General features: G+C 45.3%; 1 protein-coding gene across 10 annotated transcripts; it reads left to right on the plus strand.

Moving 5' to 3' along the window:
- The first annotated feature begins 1,349 nt into the window (after positions 1-1,349).
- Positions 1,350-18,813, plus strand: PEX5 (peroxisomal biogenesis factor 5). Of its 10 annotated transcripts, none has more exons than XM_059184701.1 (16): positions 1,350-1,499; positions 2,127-2,293; positions 2,626-2,661; positions 2,928-3,060; positions 3,272-3,403; positions 9,038-9,143; positions 9,677-9,767; positions 10,165-10,275; positions 10,511-10,603; positions 10,965-11,060; positions 15,259-15,402; positions 15,605-15,675; positions 16,070-16,282; positions 16,625-16,790; positions 17,054-17,211; positions 17,386-18,813. In XM_059184701.1, the coding sequence occupies exons 2-16, from the start codon at positions 2,147-2,149 to the stop codon at positions 17,585-17,587; spliced, it is 1,899 nt and encodes a 632-aa protein (XP_059040684.1). In that variant the 5' UTR covers positions 1,350-1,499; positions 2,127-2,146; the 3' UTR covers positions 17,588-18,813. The 10 variants fall into 10 exon arrangements, with proteins under 10 accessions (XP_059040684.1, XP_059040679.1, XP_059040686.1 ...); XM_059184696.1 differs by having other exon boundaries at positions 1,351-1,499; positions 10,941-11,060; XM_059184697.1 differs by having other exon boundaries at positions 1,358-1,499; positions 2,130-2,293; positions 10,941-11,060.
- The last annotated feature ends 40 nt before the right edge of the window (positions 18,814-18,853 follow it).

The following is an 18,853-nucleotide window of genomic DNA, read 5'->3' on the forward strand; positions in this document are numbered from 1 at the left end:
AGTCCTTTCTGGTTGCCTTGATTTTCTAAAATTCTACTATATCATGTGCTTTCAGTTAAATATTCCCCTCTGCAGGGATCCTTTACATGCTAGAGTGTCCCTTTCTCCTTGGCATGGCTTAGTTTACTAGGTACTAGTTATTTTCTTTACAGTGGCAGCCTGAGAAGAGTGAACATGCAAGGGCTGGGATTTGTGTTCTCCAGGGAAAAGGGGCGGGGTGGGGTGGGAGTTCTGAAGGATGGTGAAAAGGAGAAATTCTGCACAATCTCCAGGTTTGCCCTGCCATTCTGTTCCCCTGAGGTGTCAGAGCAGCTTCTTTATTTTCCCAGGGAGGAGTTTACAGAGCCAAGGCCCTCTGGTCCCTGAGGGCCTGAACCTTTGAAATCTGCAGGACAACCAGGAAACAAGTGTGGCACAGGGCGCCACCTGCTGTATACCTGTTTCCCCTCCTGCACCCTGGGATGGGATGGTGCTTCTTTTCCCTCTGGTATTAACCTGTCCTTGCTCAATGACCAGCAGCCCCAAGCCCCTTCTGCTCTTCTTTGGGGCACCAGGACTCCCTTGGCCTTGGGAGGTGAGATATAAGGAGCTAGGTGAGAGATAAGGGTTTCTTTCCTGGAGACCTTTAAGTTTGACATCAGAGCCAATGCTGTGGCAGATGGTGGGGCCTGAGGCTTATCCCGTGATTAAAAATCATTTCTTGTATCATGTCTGGCTTTCCCAGTCTGGAGCAGTGGGAATAGGGCCACCATGGTGACCTTGACCATGGGTGAAGGAGGAACAAGGGGAAAGGAGTGATTCACTGTGCACCTTCCCTGTATGTTACCAGTTTGAGGACTGCGGATGCGCTGGACCTTATTTTAGTCTCCGGAATTTGTCATCATCCAGTGCTATTTTCCCCACTACGCAGTGGCAGAGGGATTGGGGGCAGGCCTCTGTCTCCAAGGAGACTGTGACGAGGTCCCACTAGGGGCAATTTGGAAGTGGACAACCTTAGAGAGCTGAAGAACGCCTCGGATTTGACCCTTGCAATTCTCGGATTTGACCCTTGCAATTCCCGTGTGAGGGCCTTTCTCCTACCTACTTTGGGGCTTAGGAAGACTAGCCAGCCCCTTTTTAGAAGGGGAAACTGAGGCCAGAAAGGGCAGGGAATCCCCTTGGGGCACAATGTGCCCCTCCTAGCTCCATTCTTATTTGAGCTTCCCATCAAACCTGTCCTAGTGCCGAGGATCCTTTTGAATGCTCTCAGCGTCGCTGCTCCAAGACTTCCCCTTTAAGGCGTTCTTCCCCTTTAAGATTCACGGCTCCCTCCGTCACGCTGCGTCGCAGCCTTAAGGCCCCGCCCCTACAAACAGCTTTCCTCTGGGCAGTGACGGCTGCGCGGCCGCCACGGCCCCTTTAAGCTCGAGCCCCGCCCCTTGCTTCCTGCCCCCTCCCCTCCCCACCCCCTTTAGCCCGCACCAGGTGCCCGGGCGGGTCGAGCGGCGCTGCGCGCGACGGTGAGCGCCGGGCCTGGAGGGGGCGCGGGGACGTGTTCCCGGTCTTCCCCTGTCGGGGCCTGTTCCTCGCGGGTCCCGGGAGCGGAGCTGGAGTTGCGGCTGGGGCGGGGGTAATGGGTGGTCCGGAGCGCTGGTGGGGTGGACCGGCACCCACCGAATGGGGGGAGGGGCTCAGGTGACTTAGGGGGGTAAGGAATGGGTCCTCGCGGAGCTCGCTGGACATGAGAGGTTTGGGGGACCGGGCTTACGCTCTGGCGGCATTCCCCCTCTTCATTGCCTCTCCAATGCCCGGGTACAGCCCAATTGCGGAATTGTCCCCTTAGACCCCTGGGGTTTCGGTCCTTCTGTGGGGGGCGACCGCCGGCCGGTGTCGCTGCCTGGGACCGCAGTCGTGGAGGCCGCTGGAGAGGGCCAGGCTGAAAGCGGTGGCCTTTGAGGGGGGCGGCAGGAGGGCACCGGCCCCCTCTCGGACTCCTGGCAGAGGTGGGGGCCATAGCAAAGGTTACAGGGGTGGAGGGTGGTGAGTGGCTAACAACCTGAGACGGACGTTCGCCCGCCTCATGGGCTGAGTGTGGGTTGAGGAAGGATCTGGCAGCTGGACCTCAGTTCCAAACCTTCTCTGCCCAGCAGTGGGGCTGGCGGTCACCATGGCAATGCGGGAGCTGGTGGAGGCCGAATGCGGGGGTGCTAACCCACTCATGAAGCTGGCTGGGCACTTCACCCAGGACAAGGCCCTTCGGCAGGAGGGGTTGAGGCCTGGCCCTTGGCCCCCAGGAGCCCCGACCACAGAGGCGGTGAGTGTTCTTGAGGCAGAAAACTCAGAAAGGGTGACCAGGGATAGAGGGGCCAGATGAACACGTTGGGATAACTGCTTTCTCTATTGTGTTGCAGATAATAGTAGTTATCACTTAATGAGTGTTTACTTAACACTGTACTAAGCATTGTACATCCTTATACAGATGAAAGCAGTCATTCTGTAGATGAAGCAACTGGGGCTCAGAGAAGTTTTGTGACTTGCCCAAGGTCACTCTAAATGCTAGAGCTGGAATCTTAACTCTTGTTAACTGAGTTGGGTATGTGGACTTCATTACTGTATCATATTGCTTCCCTTTTTTTTCTGTCTTAGGTCTCTAAGCCTTTGGGAGTAGCCTCTGAAGATGAGGTAAACATACCAGTCTCTTCTGCTCCATTTTTCTTTTGTCCTTTGTGTTTTTACTTTAAACATGGCTTATTTATATTTCATTCTTTGGAGCTTCCTGACCAAAAGAGATTTGCCTTATTTCTTCTCCTGCTTGGTATTAAAGATGTACTGAGTATTTTGACATCTGTAGTTTCTGTGTTTCCCTTTCCTTGTATTTGATGTAACTGCCTCCCGTTCATGGGGCCCTATCTCTTGCTGAGTTCATGTCATCGTCTTTCTCCTGGCAGCTGGTGGCTGAATTTCTCCAGGACCAGAATGCACCACTTGTGTCCCGTGCCCCTCAGACCTTCAAGATGGATGACCTGCTGGCAGAGATGCAGGAGATTGAACAGTCAAACTTCCGCCAGGCACCCCAGAGAGGTGGGTCCTGAGTCTGGTGAGAGGGCACATCACCATTTTATGTGCACATGGGACCAAGGGGATATCATACCGCTGGCATTAGGGAACTGAGATGCAGAAGGAGATAAAACGGAAAGTGCTTTCATGTCCCTAGGGTTGCTGAGGCATGATAGAATGATACGCATTTCTTTTTTTTTTTTTCTTCTTCTTCTTAATTTTCTCTTTTTTTAAGCTCCTGGTGTGGCAGACTTGGCCTTGTCTGAGAACTGGGCCCAGGAGTTTCTTGCAGCTGGAGATGCTGTGGATGTAACTCAGGATTATAATGAGACAGACTGGTCCCAAGAATTCATCTCTGAAGTTACAGGTGAGGCTTATCGTGGGTAAGTGGCTCATATGGGACAAAGTTTGATTCTGTGCCCCCAGTTCTTAGGGTATAGAGCGATTTCAGCTTCTGTGACTTTTCTGGACTTTTGACTCATTTCTCTAGGGCACTGAACCTGATTTCCCCTAGGTGGTAGTAGGGAGTTATTGAAACTTACATGAAAGAAGGGATTGGGTTTGAACTGGGTAAGAGATTTTGGAAATTATATCTATGTATCTCTTTATATATATATAAAGATATATATATATATATATCTTATATATAAAGAGAATGGGAGAGAGGACGAAGAGAGAGAACATGTGGAGTTAGGTACTTCTTTGTTATCTGGGACGTTATTACTGTAGTGTGGTGGTGTGGATCCACAGATTGGATGGATGGCAATGTGGCCCACGAAGAAGTGCTAGGCATAGCCAGTGGGATTCTGGCATTAAGTCATCTTGAACAGGGACGCCTGGGTGGCTCAGTTGGTTAAACATATGCCTTAGGCTCAGGTTATGATCCCAGGGTCCCAGGATCAAGTTCCGCATCGCTCCTTGCCAGCAGAGAGCCTGCTTCTCCCTCTGCCTGCTGCTCCCCCTGCTTGTGTGTATGCACTGTCTCTCTGACAAATACATAAAATCTTAAAAAATAAAAACTCCTCTTGAAGAGAGTTGGGGCCTTAGAAAATGGAATTGTGTTCAAGGGCTTGAAGTATGAAGTTTTAGAGGGCAAAGACCATATCCTGATGATAATAATAAATACTCATAATAATCACCAGTGTGTATTTACCATCTTCTAGGCTTTGTATTAAGTGCTTTCAATGTATTATCTGTTTAATCCCTATGAGAATTCTTGAGGTAGCCACTGTTTCTGTTCTTAGCATATAGATAAGAAAACAGGCTTTGAGATTAAGTGATTTGCCTAAGGTGATACAGTTTTGTAAGTGGTGGAGTTGGGATTTAGCTCTGGGTTTGAACGATTCCAGACCCGGTTGGCTGAACCATGGTGCTCTACTGCCAGACCTGCACCTGGAGCTCTTCAGATTCCCAGCCTCATTTCCGTTCTCTGTCTTTGAGAGGATCTATGCTCATCCTATCCTTTGGAATTGATTCTTCTTCCCCAAGCCTGTCTGATTAGGGGCATGGGGAAAAGGCACTCTGTCTCTTCAACTTTCCTCTTCTTCATTGCTTTCAAAGAGAAGCACTTGCTAGCTTTTTTTCCAAGTTAAGAAATTAAGAATAACAAGAGATACAAATGGAAAAAGTTACAAAGATTTTAGACTCTCAGGGCATTCATCGTCCTAGATCATGAACATTCTCGAGATCATTAATGGCAGCTCTTTGTTTTTTTCCCGCCATCGTTTTTATTCTCTAAAAATAGGGCTTTCTCTCTCTAGGGAAAAAATCCCAAATCTAACAACTAAAGCTCATCTTTAGTAAAAGCTATTGATCTCTTTTATAGTGACTCCCTCTCCCACTCTTAAGTTGGAAGTTTAAGGTAGAACAATAGATATTCTTAGTTTCATTAGTGGTACTTTGCACTTGATAATAATCATTTGGTCTTCATGGTTACACTTAGCTGGTAGGTATTCCTTCCCCATTTTATAGATAAGGAAACTGAGATTTGGAAAGGTTAACTACTTTGTTTAGAGTCACTGAGGAACATTCTCTACACTCCATACTTAAAACCATTACTCTATCTTTGAGACTCCTCTTCAGGGAACTGCCTCAAGTGAAAATCTGAGTTGTAACAAACACCTTCCACCAAACAAACTCAGTTTTTCATACAAACCTTAGACTTAAATGCGACCTCTTTATTGTAGAGGGACTTCTTTTGTAATGTGTGGGCATCTGTCATTTTTGGTAACTCAGAAAAATAAAAAGTACTACTATGAGCATCGAGATTGATGAGATTTCTGTTATAATGATCAAAATTGCTTGTAATCAGTGAAAGCTTCCTTAACCTGTAAGTGAAAAACAACTTTAGAAAAATGAGTTGGACCTCTCTTAACTTGTTAAGTCCTCTTTGGGAGATTTCTTCTGTTTTACACATTCTTTTGGGACTGTGCCTGCTTCATGGAGGCAAGACGATGGAGAGCTGGAAAGGGAAATTGAGCTTTTGGGGGTCTGTCTTCATAAAAATGCCAATTGCAGCAGTATATTGCTTTGTAGGTACTGGACCTTCAGTATTTATTGAACAAATGAATTGAGATCTGGGAGAAAGCTAAAGGAAATTAATTTTCTGGTAATTCATTTTTTATTATCATAACGTTTGTGGCTGATATTATATTGATGATATAGGTTAACAATTGCTTTATGGATAAGTAGACTTCAAGATGAAAGGAGGTTATATTTAAATCCTTTTTATCTTCAAGTCTCTGTTGTTAAGATTCTAGACTCAAGTTTAAAAGGAGGCTTGGCAGTTCATTTTTTTTCTTGTATTAGTGTTTTATTTGGAAATATAGTTTCACTGGAAGTTGCCAAAAAAATGTAGAGGAGAGTTCTGTGTATCCTTTACTCTGTTTTCCCCAGTGGTAATATTTTACATAACTGTTAGTTATATACAGTATCAAAGTCAGGCAGTTGCCATTGTTACGATCCATAGAGTTTATTAAATCACACCAGTTTTATAGGTCTTTGTGTGTGTTTATGGTTTTGTGCCATTTTGTCATGTGTGCAGATTTGTGTAACTACCACCACAATCAAGTTACATAATTAATCCATCACCACATGAAGCTCATTTTTTTTTTTTTTAAAGATTTTATTTATTCACTTGACAGAGAGAGATCACAAGTAGGCATAGAGGCAGGTAGAGAGAGAGAGAGAGGAGGAAGCAGGCTCCCTGCTGAGCAGAGAGCCCGACGCGGGACTTGATCCCAGGACCCTGAGATCATGACCTGAGCTGAAGGCAGCGGCTTAACCCACTGAGCCACCCAGGTGCCCTGAAGCTCATTTTTGAGTCTGCCATATTTCTTGATGCAATCCAGCCTCCACCCATGCCCTTAAATCTCCTGGGTCAAATAATGCTCCATCTTATGACTCAGCTATAGGGATGAAATACGTCTTTAAGGGATTTTGAATTTAGACAGCTTCAGCTAACATGGTGTGTGAGGTTCCTGCGGTAATCATGAGAGAGAAACCTGAACTTTCCTAGGAAGGGCAGTATACAGCAGTAGCAGGTGGTGAGTGGCAATCCGTCTCCCCCGACAGCAGCCGAAGAGACTGTGGATGAAAAGGAGTAATAATCTCACTGTGATGTTTTCTACTTTCGGTATGGGTTTGCTGTGAGCAGACAGTAATGATAATAATAACTAGCATTTGTTACTCTGTGCTTGATGTGTGCATTAGCTCACTTGGTCTTTACAACAATTCCTATGTAGTTGCTATTATTATCTCTATTTTATAGATAAGGAAAGGGAAACTTAAGGGTTAAGTACCTTGCACAGTGAATAAGTGGTGGGTGGTGTTGGGATTTGAGTGTCCAGTAGGCTGATTTGGAACCTACATTCTTTCCCATTGATCGGGCTCTTTAGTAAACTCAGAAACCTTTACAGATAAGGGTGGGAAGTTCGGAGTTTTTGACTTTGGAGCTTGGTCTGGATGTGCCAAGGAGCACCCAATGAGAAACTAAGACGACATTCTGAGTTGGATATTTGGTATCTAGGTTGTTGGTTCTAACTCTGCTAATTTATGTGACCTGGTATAGTCCTTTCCTGTCTGTAGGTCTTAATTGTTTCAATCTCAGGTATCCAAGAGGATCTCATTTTCTGTAAGAATTTATTGAATAATAGTGTGAAGGCCAAATAGAATTCTTTTGGTCATTTCATTTTGACTCCTTTTTTGGAGCAGGTTTCCAGTGCCAGGAAATTCTGAGGCTTGTGGCTAATATGGTAAAATACCAGATCATGGCTGTTTGAAGATGACTTTTCTCACCTCTGGGATTTTTTTCTAATCTGCCTCATGTCCCTTTTAAAGTCCAGGTGGTTTGTATTTTTTCCATTGCTTCTTGTCCTTGAAAGGAGCATTTCACAGAAACAGTATTCTCTATAATTTGAGGAGTACTTTTGGCCAGAGTCGGGTTTGCAAAATCCTCTAGTTGAGAGGAAGGAGTGACTAGTTTTCAACAGAATGGGACAAAGGGACCAGGAGGCGTTGTAATGTCTACTTAAGTGTTAAGGTATCTCCTTACTAAGTCTCCACTCTTGAGCCAACAGTCTAGTTGGGGCAAAGAAAAGAGAACAGTGAGGGAATCTGGATAAAAATGTTGAGAGTCCTTGAAGTTAAGAGGTTGATTAAAAAAAAATCACCAACCACATCTTTTGTTATATTAGTAATATTTATTATTTATAATTAAGTGTATTTTGAGAGTTTGGATCCCCCCCGCTTTTTTTTTCAGATTTTGACATTACTTTCTCAGATGTTGGGTTTACTTTGTTGAAATTGTTCAGGCAAAGTCTCGGTAAATAGAATAAACTATTCTGTTAACATACTTACTACTGAGGGGATGAATCTGCCTTCTCAGTGTTAAAAGCAATGGCAGATCTTTAAATTGGGGACAAAGATAGGACGAGCACTTCAGTGTTGATGTGGAAAGGTATGGATGCAGAGCAGATGGAAAGGATACCGAGGCTCCTGACTTCTGGGTGTTTACTTGTTCTTTCGGGCACCTTTGAACCATGTCTTAATGCTTTCATTTTGTTTTAGTTTGGGTTTTTTTTTTTCTGGCCCTGGAATAGTTCAGGACAAAGTCCTGGAGGTTGAGAAAGAGTTTAGTGCCCTCGTTTGATCTGATCTGTCACCTTGGTGTGTTTATTATGATGTTGCAGTGACGCCCTTTGTCACTAGAGCTTCTGAGACAGTTTCCAGAATTACACTTAAAAACATAGCCCACAGAATGAATCAAAAGTCAGACTAGTGTTTTTTCCTGGGGGAGGGGTGGTCTGCGGGAGCCTGTGAGAGAGCAGTAAACCTCTGCATCTTGATCTGGGTGGCGGTGATCCGAGTGCACTCACGTCAGAGTTCATCAGGCAGCACGCTTATGTTTGGGGCACTGTATGTACTTTCATGCTTGCATGTTCCATCTCAGCTAAAAAAATGGAACAGACATCAAATGGGAAGAGTGGACCAATGTATCTTTAAATTCTAGCCTTGTGTTCTGCTTCTCAAAGTCTCTAGGTATAAGATGAAACATGAGGCTTGTTTTCTTGGGAGAGCGTGAACTCTGTTGATTGGAACGCACGAGAGCTTTGGTTAAGGAGCAGGGGCTCTTCTCTTCTCCCGTAGCTCCTTACCAGCTGGCCGCAGTACCTTTGAGGAAGGTGGAGGCCCTCAGCACCCGCTATTTCTTACTGAAGTCTCTGACACTTCAAGCAAAAAGGTTTGGTCTGTCTTCCTTTCCTGAGTCTCCTAATTTGTTCTCTTGTTTCCAGCTCCATAAACTTCGACCCTAGGCCCCTTGGAAGTAGGTTGTGTATTGAGAATTCATTAGTGTTTTCTTTTGGCCAGGAATCTGAGGTATTCAGTAGGATCTCATCTGCTTTGACTTGGGTAAGAGGGTCAGTGGAGTACGTGTCGTACTCTCCCTTTCCCTGATCCCTCCCTGAGCCCTGTGTGATTTCTCCATGTCTGTCCTTTGTAGATCCTTTGTCTGTTTCCCCTGCCCGCTGGGCTGAGGAGTATCTGGAACAGTCAGAGGAGAAGCTGTGGCTGGGAGAGCCTGAGGGAACAGCTTCCACAGATCACTGGTGAGTCCAGCTACTTCTTTCTGGATGGATCCCTGTGAAAGGAGTACTAGATGGTTTTCCTAGCCTCCCTCACCTCCTCCATCCACATTCTCAAACCGACTTGCAGTCCCCTCATTTTCTGTGTTAAGGTTCCCACTTGTATTATTACCCTAGAAGTTTGTCTCACATCCAGTTGAGTCAAGAATCCTAAGTGTCTTAACTAGAATTTCATAACTTTAGCTTATGCACCCTGTTCCCTTTTTACTTTAGAGGCTACTGCTGTATTCCTTCTCTTTATAAATGAGTATTAGGGAAAGGGAAGGATAAAAGAATGTAGCTAGTGCTTTGCCACTTCTGGCCAGGTGTCCTTTTTTAATGTAACTTGGAATTTGTAGGTCCTTAATGAGAGAGTAGAACCCCCGCCCCCTCCCGAGCCCCCCACCCCTGCCCCGGGACCCAGGAACTGTGATTGCCATGGGCTGGAAGTAGGCAGTAGTGTGGGGAAGGTGGTGTCAGACTAGTGTGTGGAACTGGTTTGTCCTTACCTGTTCTAGGTATGATGAATATCATCCCGAGGAGGACCTGCAGCACACAGCCAGTGACTTTGTGGCCAAGGTGGATGACCCGAAATTGGCTAACTCCGAGGTGAGCCACATCCCACTGTTGCTTTGCCCAGCAGAGCTGATCTTGGAAGTCAAGAGTCTAGCTTCTCTTACCCCAGTTTAAAGAGAAGGAAATAAGATCTGAAGTCCATTCCTTCTTCCTGGAGAACAGAGACTTAGGATCCTTCTTCTTCCTTCCAACATCCTTTCTCTCATTTCCTTGCATACTAACCCTTTCACTTTTCTGTGTCTTCTCAAATCTTTAAGGCCAGAAATCCCTTTCTTTTTGCTCTTGACATTTTTCAGGGTCTTTAGTAAGTCTTGTCTGCAGCTAGAGATGGTCAGGGGGAGGGGGAAGTGCAGGCGTCTCTTGGGCATGGTTGAGAGTGCACACCTGGAAGTCCTCTCCCAAGTGGCCTCTGTGTGTCTCTGTGCCCCAGTTCCTGAAATTCGTGCGGCAGATTGGCGAGGGGCAGGTGTCCCTGGAGTCCGGTGCAGGGTCGGGCCGAGCTCAGGCAGAACAGTGGGCAGCAGAGTTTATACAGCAGCAGGTAGGACATTGTCACTTCCCAGTCCCACTTCAGAGCCAGCTGGTGCCCCAGGCCTCGGGTTCAGTGTTCAGGGGTCCCAGACGGGGAAGTGATTTTATTGCCAACGTGTCTTGGTAGCATCCAGGTCCTGAGCGGGTGGGAAAGAGAGTCTGAGAATGTCCTCAGAAGCGTCCAGGTTGCTGGTGTTCAGTGGGTAGAAAGTTGGTGGTGGTATGACCATCCTTCTTTGTCACAGGGTACATCAGAGGCCTGGGTTGACCAGTTCACAAGACCAGTAAACACAGCTGCCCTTGATATGGAGTTTGAACGAGCCAAGTCAGCTATAGAGGTGAGAGCAGGTAGCACAGGAGCAGACGCCTAAGGGAACGCACTCCATTGGACAGTGTCATGTGAGCATCACCAATGATGAACGTTGTATGCTGTAGTGTTCCTGGATGCTCTGTGTCAGAACTGCCGGGGCTAGGGTGGGTGACTGTCAAAAATGCCAGTCCCAGGTCATCACCTTCCACTGCAGGATTGGAATCTGGGGGTATGATCCAGAGGCTTTTGGACGCTTTGACATTTAGGATTTACTGTCGTAGGGAAGCCATCCTAGAGGCGCTGAGGGTGGAGTGGGGTGGTCATGATGGATCTCCTTTTTTCTACCTGCCTTCCCTTCCTTACAGTCTGATGTCGATTTCTGGGACAAGTTGCAGGCAGAGTTGGAGGAGATGGCGAAACGGGATGCTGAGGCTCACCCCTGGCTTTCTGACTATGATGACCTCACGTCTGCTTCCTACGATAAGGTAGGAACTCCGTTCTCAGATCACAGGGTTTCTTTGTTATGTTGTTTCTCCTCTCATCCTGAATGAAGGGTACTTCCTTGCAAGTAATTACTTCCTTGAGCCCCTTTCTGTGAAAGGAAATCTGAATCATTCCCTTGTCCCACTCCTCTTTAGAAATTGAAGGTATGCTTTATTCTTAGAACATACAGATTAATAATAATAGACTGTCCTTGTCAAATCATGATAAGACAGTGATGTAATACCTGTGACAGAGATTTGCATGTGATGCATTCAGAAAACAGATGAAGGAGCTCTGCTTTGGAGGTTGATTGGGGGATAGGTGTAATTCCTTTGGTAGAGAGTAGTAATTGGTAGACTATGTCTCTGTTGCTACATCTTAGTATCTATTTACTTTTTTTAACTCACAAATTTATTTTAAAAATTTATGTTAAAATTAAAAAAAATTATTATAAAAAATGGATCTGTTTCTCTAAGTACTGACCATGTGTGCCAATTTAGGGTGTTTGCAAAGAATTAGATTAAATAAAATGTTAGGAAAATTTCCCAGCTAGTCAAAGATAATCTAGTTTCATACACAGCATAGACTTAGACTTAGAAGCGTATGCTATTTCAGAGGTATTACTGTAGAAAAAAATGTACTTTGAGGTTGTAGGGTATTTAGGGATGTAGTTAATAATCGAACTGCTAAGTTGAAGCATGAGAGGGAAGAGAGAGAATTATTGGGTTTTGAAAGAAGCAAAACAGGAACTGAGGAGGTGAGTAGCGATGCCTCTTCCCAGCTCAGATCTGGTTGGGAAAGGATTCTGGCGCTAAAACCAAGGCCTGAGATGTGGAGCTGGATGCTGGGTAGATCTTGACATCAGGGAGCTGTGTGTGCAAAGATAAAGAAGAGTTAAGTTCAAGATAACTTTAAAAGGGTTAGCATTTGAAAGCCAATGAAAAACTTAGTACTGGGAAAAATGGGGTTTTGTTTACTATTGCAGTCTGATTTTTTATGAGCTATCCTGTTAGTAGAAAACAGCTTACTTCTTGGATCCTGCTTTGTGTTTTGCCAAAATGAGTTTCTTCTATAGAATTCTGAGGAGGTGTTACTCAAGGTAACACCTAGTATAATACCTGGTAATACCTGGAGATAATACATTTATTAATTTGTATTAGCAATTTGGTAAGTTGCATAGGTTCTCTTAGCTTACAAATGGCAAATTATAAATTTTAGGTGAAAATTTCTGTGCTTTGATAAATACAGATATAGCACTGATTTTGTATGAGCAGCATTTTTTACTCTCATGTTAATGACTTGCTAAGTGGAATATAATTTTTTTTAATAGAGTTTTAAATTCAGAACTTATGTTTTTAGATTTTTGAACCCTATTTGATATTATTGATACCTTGAGATATTGCAGATGTAGGACTAGAAATATATATATATATTTTTTAAGATTTTATTTATTTTGACAGACAAATCACAGGGAGGCAGAGAGGCAGAGAGAGAGGAAAGGAAGCAGGCTCCCTGCTGAGCAGAGAGCCCGATGCGGGGCTCGATCCCCAGACCCCGGGATCACGACCTGAGCCAAAGGCAGAGGCTTTAATCCACTGAGCCACCCAGGTGCCCCAGGACTAGAAATATTTGCATTAATGTTCCACAGAAATGTGCTCTACTTTGTTACTCACTAATAATGAATGATTCAGATTTTATCTGGCTTTATTCTAACTATTACTGAATTATATGTCAGTAGTGCTTTTTTTGCTTTTAAATGTGACTCTGACCCTGATTGTTTTATAAATTCATGGGTCTCTGAAAATACTATTTTTTACTGGGTGGTCCTTAAATTTTCAAGACAACTTAACATGTGTACCTCAAGCAGGTAGTGTATTCTTTTAGCATAAAGAGAAGTTTCTGTGATGGGACAGACTCTTAGTAGAAGAGCAGAAGCTGTGTGATCCTTTGAGATTTCAGAGTAGACAATGGATCAGACTTAATGACTAGCTCAGGTTAGACATTTTAGGTTGCAGCAGTGATCATAAACTCATGCTGCATTCTTTGGCGGGCTGTTGAAGCTTCCTTCAGCATATTCTTGTTCCTATTGTGCACGTATTCTAATTGTGAACAATTCCTCTCTGATCAGCAGTTGATAAAATGGCAAGGAGGCTAGACAGCACAGATGAGGGAGCACTTAGGGAACCCTGTGGTTGCAATCTGATGGCCTTGATGTGTTACATTGTCTTTTCAGGATAATACCTATTTTATAAATAGTATTTTATGCCCTTTTTTTTTGGGAAGATTTTATTTATTTATTTGACATACACAGAGAGATCACAAATAGGCAGAGAGGCAGGCAGAGAGAGAGAGGGAAACAGGCTCTCTGCCGAGCAGAGAGCTGGATGCAGGGCTCGATCCCAGGGCCCTGGGATAATGACCTGAGCCGGAGGCAGAGTCTTAACCCACTGAGCCACCCAGGCACCCTATTTTATGCTTTTTGATAATACGACTTGGGTGAATATTCTTATTCGATGCGCTCAATAGCTCTGAGAGGCAGGAATTAATTTCATTATGAAATTGTGTTATAGATGACGGTGATCTCTGTTTCCTACAGGGTGGCTTAAGGCGTGGATTGCTGATAGATAGGAATTGAGGTTGAATGTGGTAAACTGGTAGTTTGGAGTAGGGGTTAGCAAACTAGGGCCTGCAGTAAGTCTGGCCTGTCACCTGTTTTTGCCTGGCCTGTGAGCTAGCTGATAGTGGCTTTAAATGGTTGAAAAAAATTGAAAAGTACTATTTTGTGACATGTGCAAATTATACAAAATACAAGTTTTGCTGTCTATAAATAAGGTTTTATTGCAACACCGTCATACTTACTTGCTTACCTATCTGTGGCTCCTTTCTCTCTCCAAAGGTGGAGTTGAGTAGTTGGGACAAAATATTTATTTGCTTACTTTGTGGCATTTTACAGAAAAGACTTGCTGATTCCTGGTCTGGGGTCATTGTCTACCTTCTAAGTTTTCATATTGTACAGAGATTTACCAGGCACATTACCTATTCTCAACATGAATAGACTTTAAATATGTTTATTTTTAATCCAGCTCCTATAATATGTCTTGTTTTTTAGACTTCCATCGTAATTATGTAATTTCGGTTCATCACAGATAATTTACATCTGATCGCTTATCATGCTTTAGAACTTGGCTGATAAGGTTTAAGTGTTGCCAATTTTTTTTAACAGGTCCATGGTAATAGTGAAAAGGGGCCTCGCTCTTGTCTGTATTATGTGTGGTTTCATTCTTACGTGTCCTTAGCTGCATTTAGAAGGGCTCTGCCTGGTAGTTTGCATCTTCTTTTCATTCTGGTGTGTTGTTTGTGTTGGTAACTCCCCAAAAGAACTCCCCCAAAAGAACATTTTATCTGCTTGTCCCAAGTCATGGGGCTTACTCATGACTCCCATTTTATCTTATTATTACTACTCTTTGCCTGACATGAAATACCAGTAGACAGAGCTTTGCATTCTCAAATTAGAAATCCTCAGTGAGAAAATGTTGTCTTTCTGAAGCATTTTCTGCCATCAGGATTTGGGGATCTAGCTTTCATTTACTATCAGATAGAGATTAATATTAGTAGCTTCTAAGAGTGAAATTAGTGAACAACTAAAATTTTCAGAGTGCTTGAACACATGTTATCCAGTCACACACACAGTGATTCTGTGAGCTGGCTAAGAGTGTCATCTGAGTGGTGCAGCCTCTCATTCCAAATTGTATTTCCATTATTCGTTTTCATACTGTTGCAGGAAAATAGGAAGTGCCCTTTGAATAGCTAAGGAGAGCTTATCTCATAAGGTAAGATCTCATAAGATCTGCTTATCTTAAGCAGATCCTGTAAGAAATGTGTTCTGTCCAGTGGTGAGAATCAAGGAAGTGGAAATACAGGCCTATAAGGACTTCCTAAAATTGGCTTATTTCCAGCGTGGGTCAGAGTTTGTAGACTATTAGCTTTTCAGGAGATAGCAGCATGAGCGTGATACTGAATGGATTTACTGCGGTCCTAGATGATCTCCTTTCTAATAGGGAAAATTTGCCCGTATTTAATTCAGATACCTTTTTGGAGGCCTTTAAGTTCTCCACCTCTGTCTTGGTTGTCATCTGCCATCCCGGTGCTTTGACTGTGATGGCTCTTTCTTAGGTTTTCATTTGCTTCCTTTCCCTCTAGGGGTACCAGTTTGAGGAGGAGAACCCCCTGCGTGACCACCCCCAGCCTTTTGAGGAGGGGCTCCGGCGACTTCAGGAGGGGGACCTGCCAAACGCTGTGCTGCTTTTTGAGGCGGCCGTACAGCACGATCCTAAGCACATGGAAGTGAGTGCCGCACTACTCTGACTTCATATGAGAGCCCGCTTCCGTCAGTTTTGAGGGAAACCCCACAGAGTAGTGCAGGTGGATTAGGGCCTGGGTGATGGCCTGGGATGGGGTAGTAGGAGTGAGAGGGTGAGTGGGGGAGCCAGAGGAAGAGAGGTTGGAAAGGTGAATGCAGTGATAGAATCTGACACCTTCTCTCTAGGCTTGGCAGTATCTGGGTACCACCCAGGCAGAGAATGAACAGGAACTCTTAGCCATCAGTGCGCTGCGGAAGTGAGTACATGAACGGTGGGGTGAGGTGGTTCCTGGGCTCCTAAATAGCCATTGGAATGATAGGATTCCAGACCCAGATCCTTGTCTTTTTTTTTTGGTCACTAGCAAGAGTGTTTTCTTGTGGTGAGACTCTTAAGATTTGGAGTGAATTGGAGATATCTTGTTCCATTCCTTCATCAGCTTTAATTTTGTATGTAGGACCCTCACTGGTTCCTTGGCTGCTAAAACCTTCTCCTTCTTGTATCTGTAATTTTTTTCAATAACACCCCTGTAGAGGAGTCCTCTGTGTCTTTAATCTGAGGGAGTTGGCAGGTGAGGCCATTGTGACTCTGTGTTCTAGGACTATATTCCAGCATCACTGCAGATACCAACTCTGCCCACTCTGTCTGAACAGGTGTCTGGAGCTAAAGCCCGATAACCGGACAGCACTCATGGCGCTGGCCGTGAGCTTCACCAACGAGTCCCTGCAGCGACAGGCCTGTGAAACCCTGCGAGACTGGCTGCGCTACACGCCGGCCTATGCCCATCTGGTCGTGCGTGGTGAAGAAGGGGCTGGGGGGTCAGGACAGGGCCCCAGCAAGCGCATCCTCGGGTCTCTGTTGTCCGAGTGAGTGAAGGATTCCTGGGATGACAGATGATAACCTGAGCCCCAGTAGAAGGAGGGCCTTGGTTTTGGAAGCCTGCCTGGATTGATACTCAAGGACCTCAGAGTGGGATAGGAAGCCTGGGATGCACTTGAAGGAGGTCTGCATTGTGTGGTGCAGTGCTGGGATGAAACATAAAAACCCGTTTCTAAAATGAAATTTGAGAGTAGGAGGATGACTGATAGATTGATGAATCTTGGGGATATGAGTGACGAATTAAGGAATTATTTTGGAAGGGTAAGAATCCAGACACATCCATCCACCTATTTTTGCATTTTTTTTCTTTTTCTTTCCTATTGATCTAGCTCCCTCTTTCTTGAAGTGAAAGAGCTCTTCTTGGCTGCTGTGCGCCTGGACCCTACATCCATTGACCCGGATGTGCAGTGTGGCTTAGGAGTCCTTTTCAACCTGAGTGGGGAGTATGACAAAGCGGTGGACTGCTTCACAGCTGCCCTCAGTGTTCGTCCCAATGTGAGCCTCAGGGGAGGAATGGAAATAGCACATGATTGCATCTTACTAAAGGGTCATTTGTTGGGACCTTCGAAGTCACGGGAGCTTCCGTTCCATATACTGATTGCCTTGGGAGAATTGGGCAGAGAAGGCTGGGAACATTTGAGAAGAAAGGAAGGGAGAGTAACATGTATTAGCTAAACAGAATGGTGACCCGGGGAGGACGGGCAGAGTTGGATCTGAGCCTAGTTGTTGTCGCTACTCCTTTCCCATCTCTGTTCCAGGACTATTTGCTGTGGAATAAGCTAGGGGCCACCCTGGCCAACGGAAACCAGAGTGAGGAAGCGGTAGCTGCGTACCGTCGGGCCCTCGAGCTACAGCCTGGCTATATACGGTCCCGCTATAACTTGGGCATCAGCTGCATCAACCTTGGAGCTCACCGGTGAGAGCATCTATGGAGTAATTAGTGAATGAACTCTCTCCCTGCCTTTGGCCGTAGCTCCTCATTCTCCAATCCTCTGTTTGACTAAACAGCTCCAGCTTTCTCCCCATGCCAGCTGATCTGCCTCCTTCCAGTAATGTTCTGCTCACCATCTCTCCTTCTTCTTCCCCACAGGGAGGCTGTGGAACACTTTTTGGAGGCCCTGAACATGCAGAGGAAAAGCCGGGGCCCTCGGGGCGAAGGGGGTGCCATGTCAGAGAATATCTGGAGCACCCTGCGTTTGGCGTTGTCCATGTTAGGCCAGAGCGATGCCTATGGGGCAGCCGATGCCCGGGATCTGCCCACCCTCCTAGCTATGTTTGGCCTGCCCCAGTGACAGTGGGATGGGCTGCCCTGTGAGTGTCAGCTTGGAGGGGTCCCTGCTCTGGACGTGACTCTCTCTCCCCAAATGGGCTACTAAGGGGGTGGGCTGATGACCACAAGCGGTGTGGCCCCTCAGGAGCTGCCTCAACGTAGTGGGTGGGGGGTAGTCCATGTTCTTCCTACATCACTGTAGGAAATGAGCTGTGTTATCTCTGAGTCCCTTGGTAATTCAAGGGATGTACATTGAGCTCCAGATCTCTCTGCTCATCATGCCCTTTCTTGGTGCTGCTTTTTGGGTAGGACCCGAAGATCTAGGGTAACTGTTGTCATCAGCTGCCATTTCTGATAGGGTCTACCACATTCGTAATGTCTGTCCTTTCCCCTACTTACTGGGAACTGATAATAGTACAGCTTTCTTGGTCAATGGTGTACAGCAGGTTCTTCTACCATCCATCTCTGAGATGACTCCACCTGGGACAGGATGTTAGGAGTTGGCCTGTTGGGTTGAAATGTTGCTTTTGCTCAGCAGAGCTGAGTTTGATAGGGCTGCTCATAGTTCTCTTGCTCCTGGACCTCTCCTGGCTGTAGTTCAGATTCTCTGGGTACAATGCTGCATGTGGTGCTGCTGGCATCATTATTGAGGGGTCCATAGGAGTTGCTGGGGTCAGTTGTACAGAGAGTGTTTGTATGTAGGGTAGGAGGATGGCTTATTTGTGGAATGAGCCTAAGAGGGACCAGATGGGGTCAGATCAAGGGCGCTGGTGGGAGGAAGAGCAGGTGGCCTGGGGGTGTGGTGAGTGCAGCCAGCCCTCCTCTCAGAAAGGCCTGTGAGTAGGCCTTGAGCTAACTCTTCTAGAAAGTTGGTTCAGAAATAGTCTTGCCAAATTCCTAGCAAAGAGGCAGTTCAGTGTTACCATAAGCCTTTTGTTGTACTTCTTGAAATGTTTCTAGGGGAAAGCAGTGAAAAAACCCCTCCCCCCTTATTACCTCCACAAGCTGAAGACTGAGGGAGCAGGTTGGACTCTTCTCAACTGTCCCCTGTATGGGGAGATACACTAACCCCCAGAAATGACTGCTAAGCCTTTTGCCTTGTCTTCAGTAGCTAATGATCAGAGAGATTTTTTTTTTTAAACTACCATGGTCCCAAGGTTCCATCCTGAAATTTATTTTTCTTTGTATGAATATGTGTAAATGATTTAAAAATAAAACTGTATGAATAAAATTTGTATGAAGAATAAATGGAGCTGATCTGGGTGTGAGTTCTGCCAGGTATGAAGTT

This window comes from Mustela lutreola, chromosome 8 (genome assembly GCF_030435805.1).
Source record: "Mustela lutreola isolate mMusLut2 chromosome 8, mMusLut2.pri, whole genome shotgun sequence".
Classification (NCBI taxonomy): Eukaryota; Metazoa; Chordata; class Mammalia; order Carnivora; family Mustelidae; genus Mustela; species Mustela lutreola.

Coding starts and splice junctions, on each gene's coding strand:
- PEX5 (XM_059184696.1), top strand. CDS start 2,147: ATGGCAATGCGGGAGCTGGTGGAGGCCGAATGCGGGGGTGCTAACCCA. Junction 10,276..10,510: donor CAGAGTTTATACAGCAGCAG/GTAGGACATTGT, acceptor TCTTTGTCACAG/GGTACATCAGAGGCCTGGGT. Junction 16,791..17,053: donor CCCTCAGTGTTCGTCCCAAT/GTGAGCCTCAGG, acceptor TCTCTGTTCCAG/GACTATTTGCTGTGGAATAA.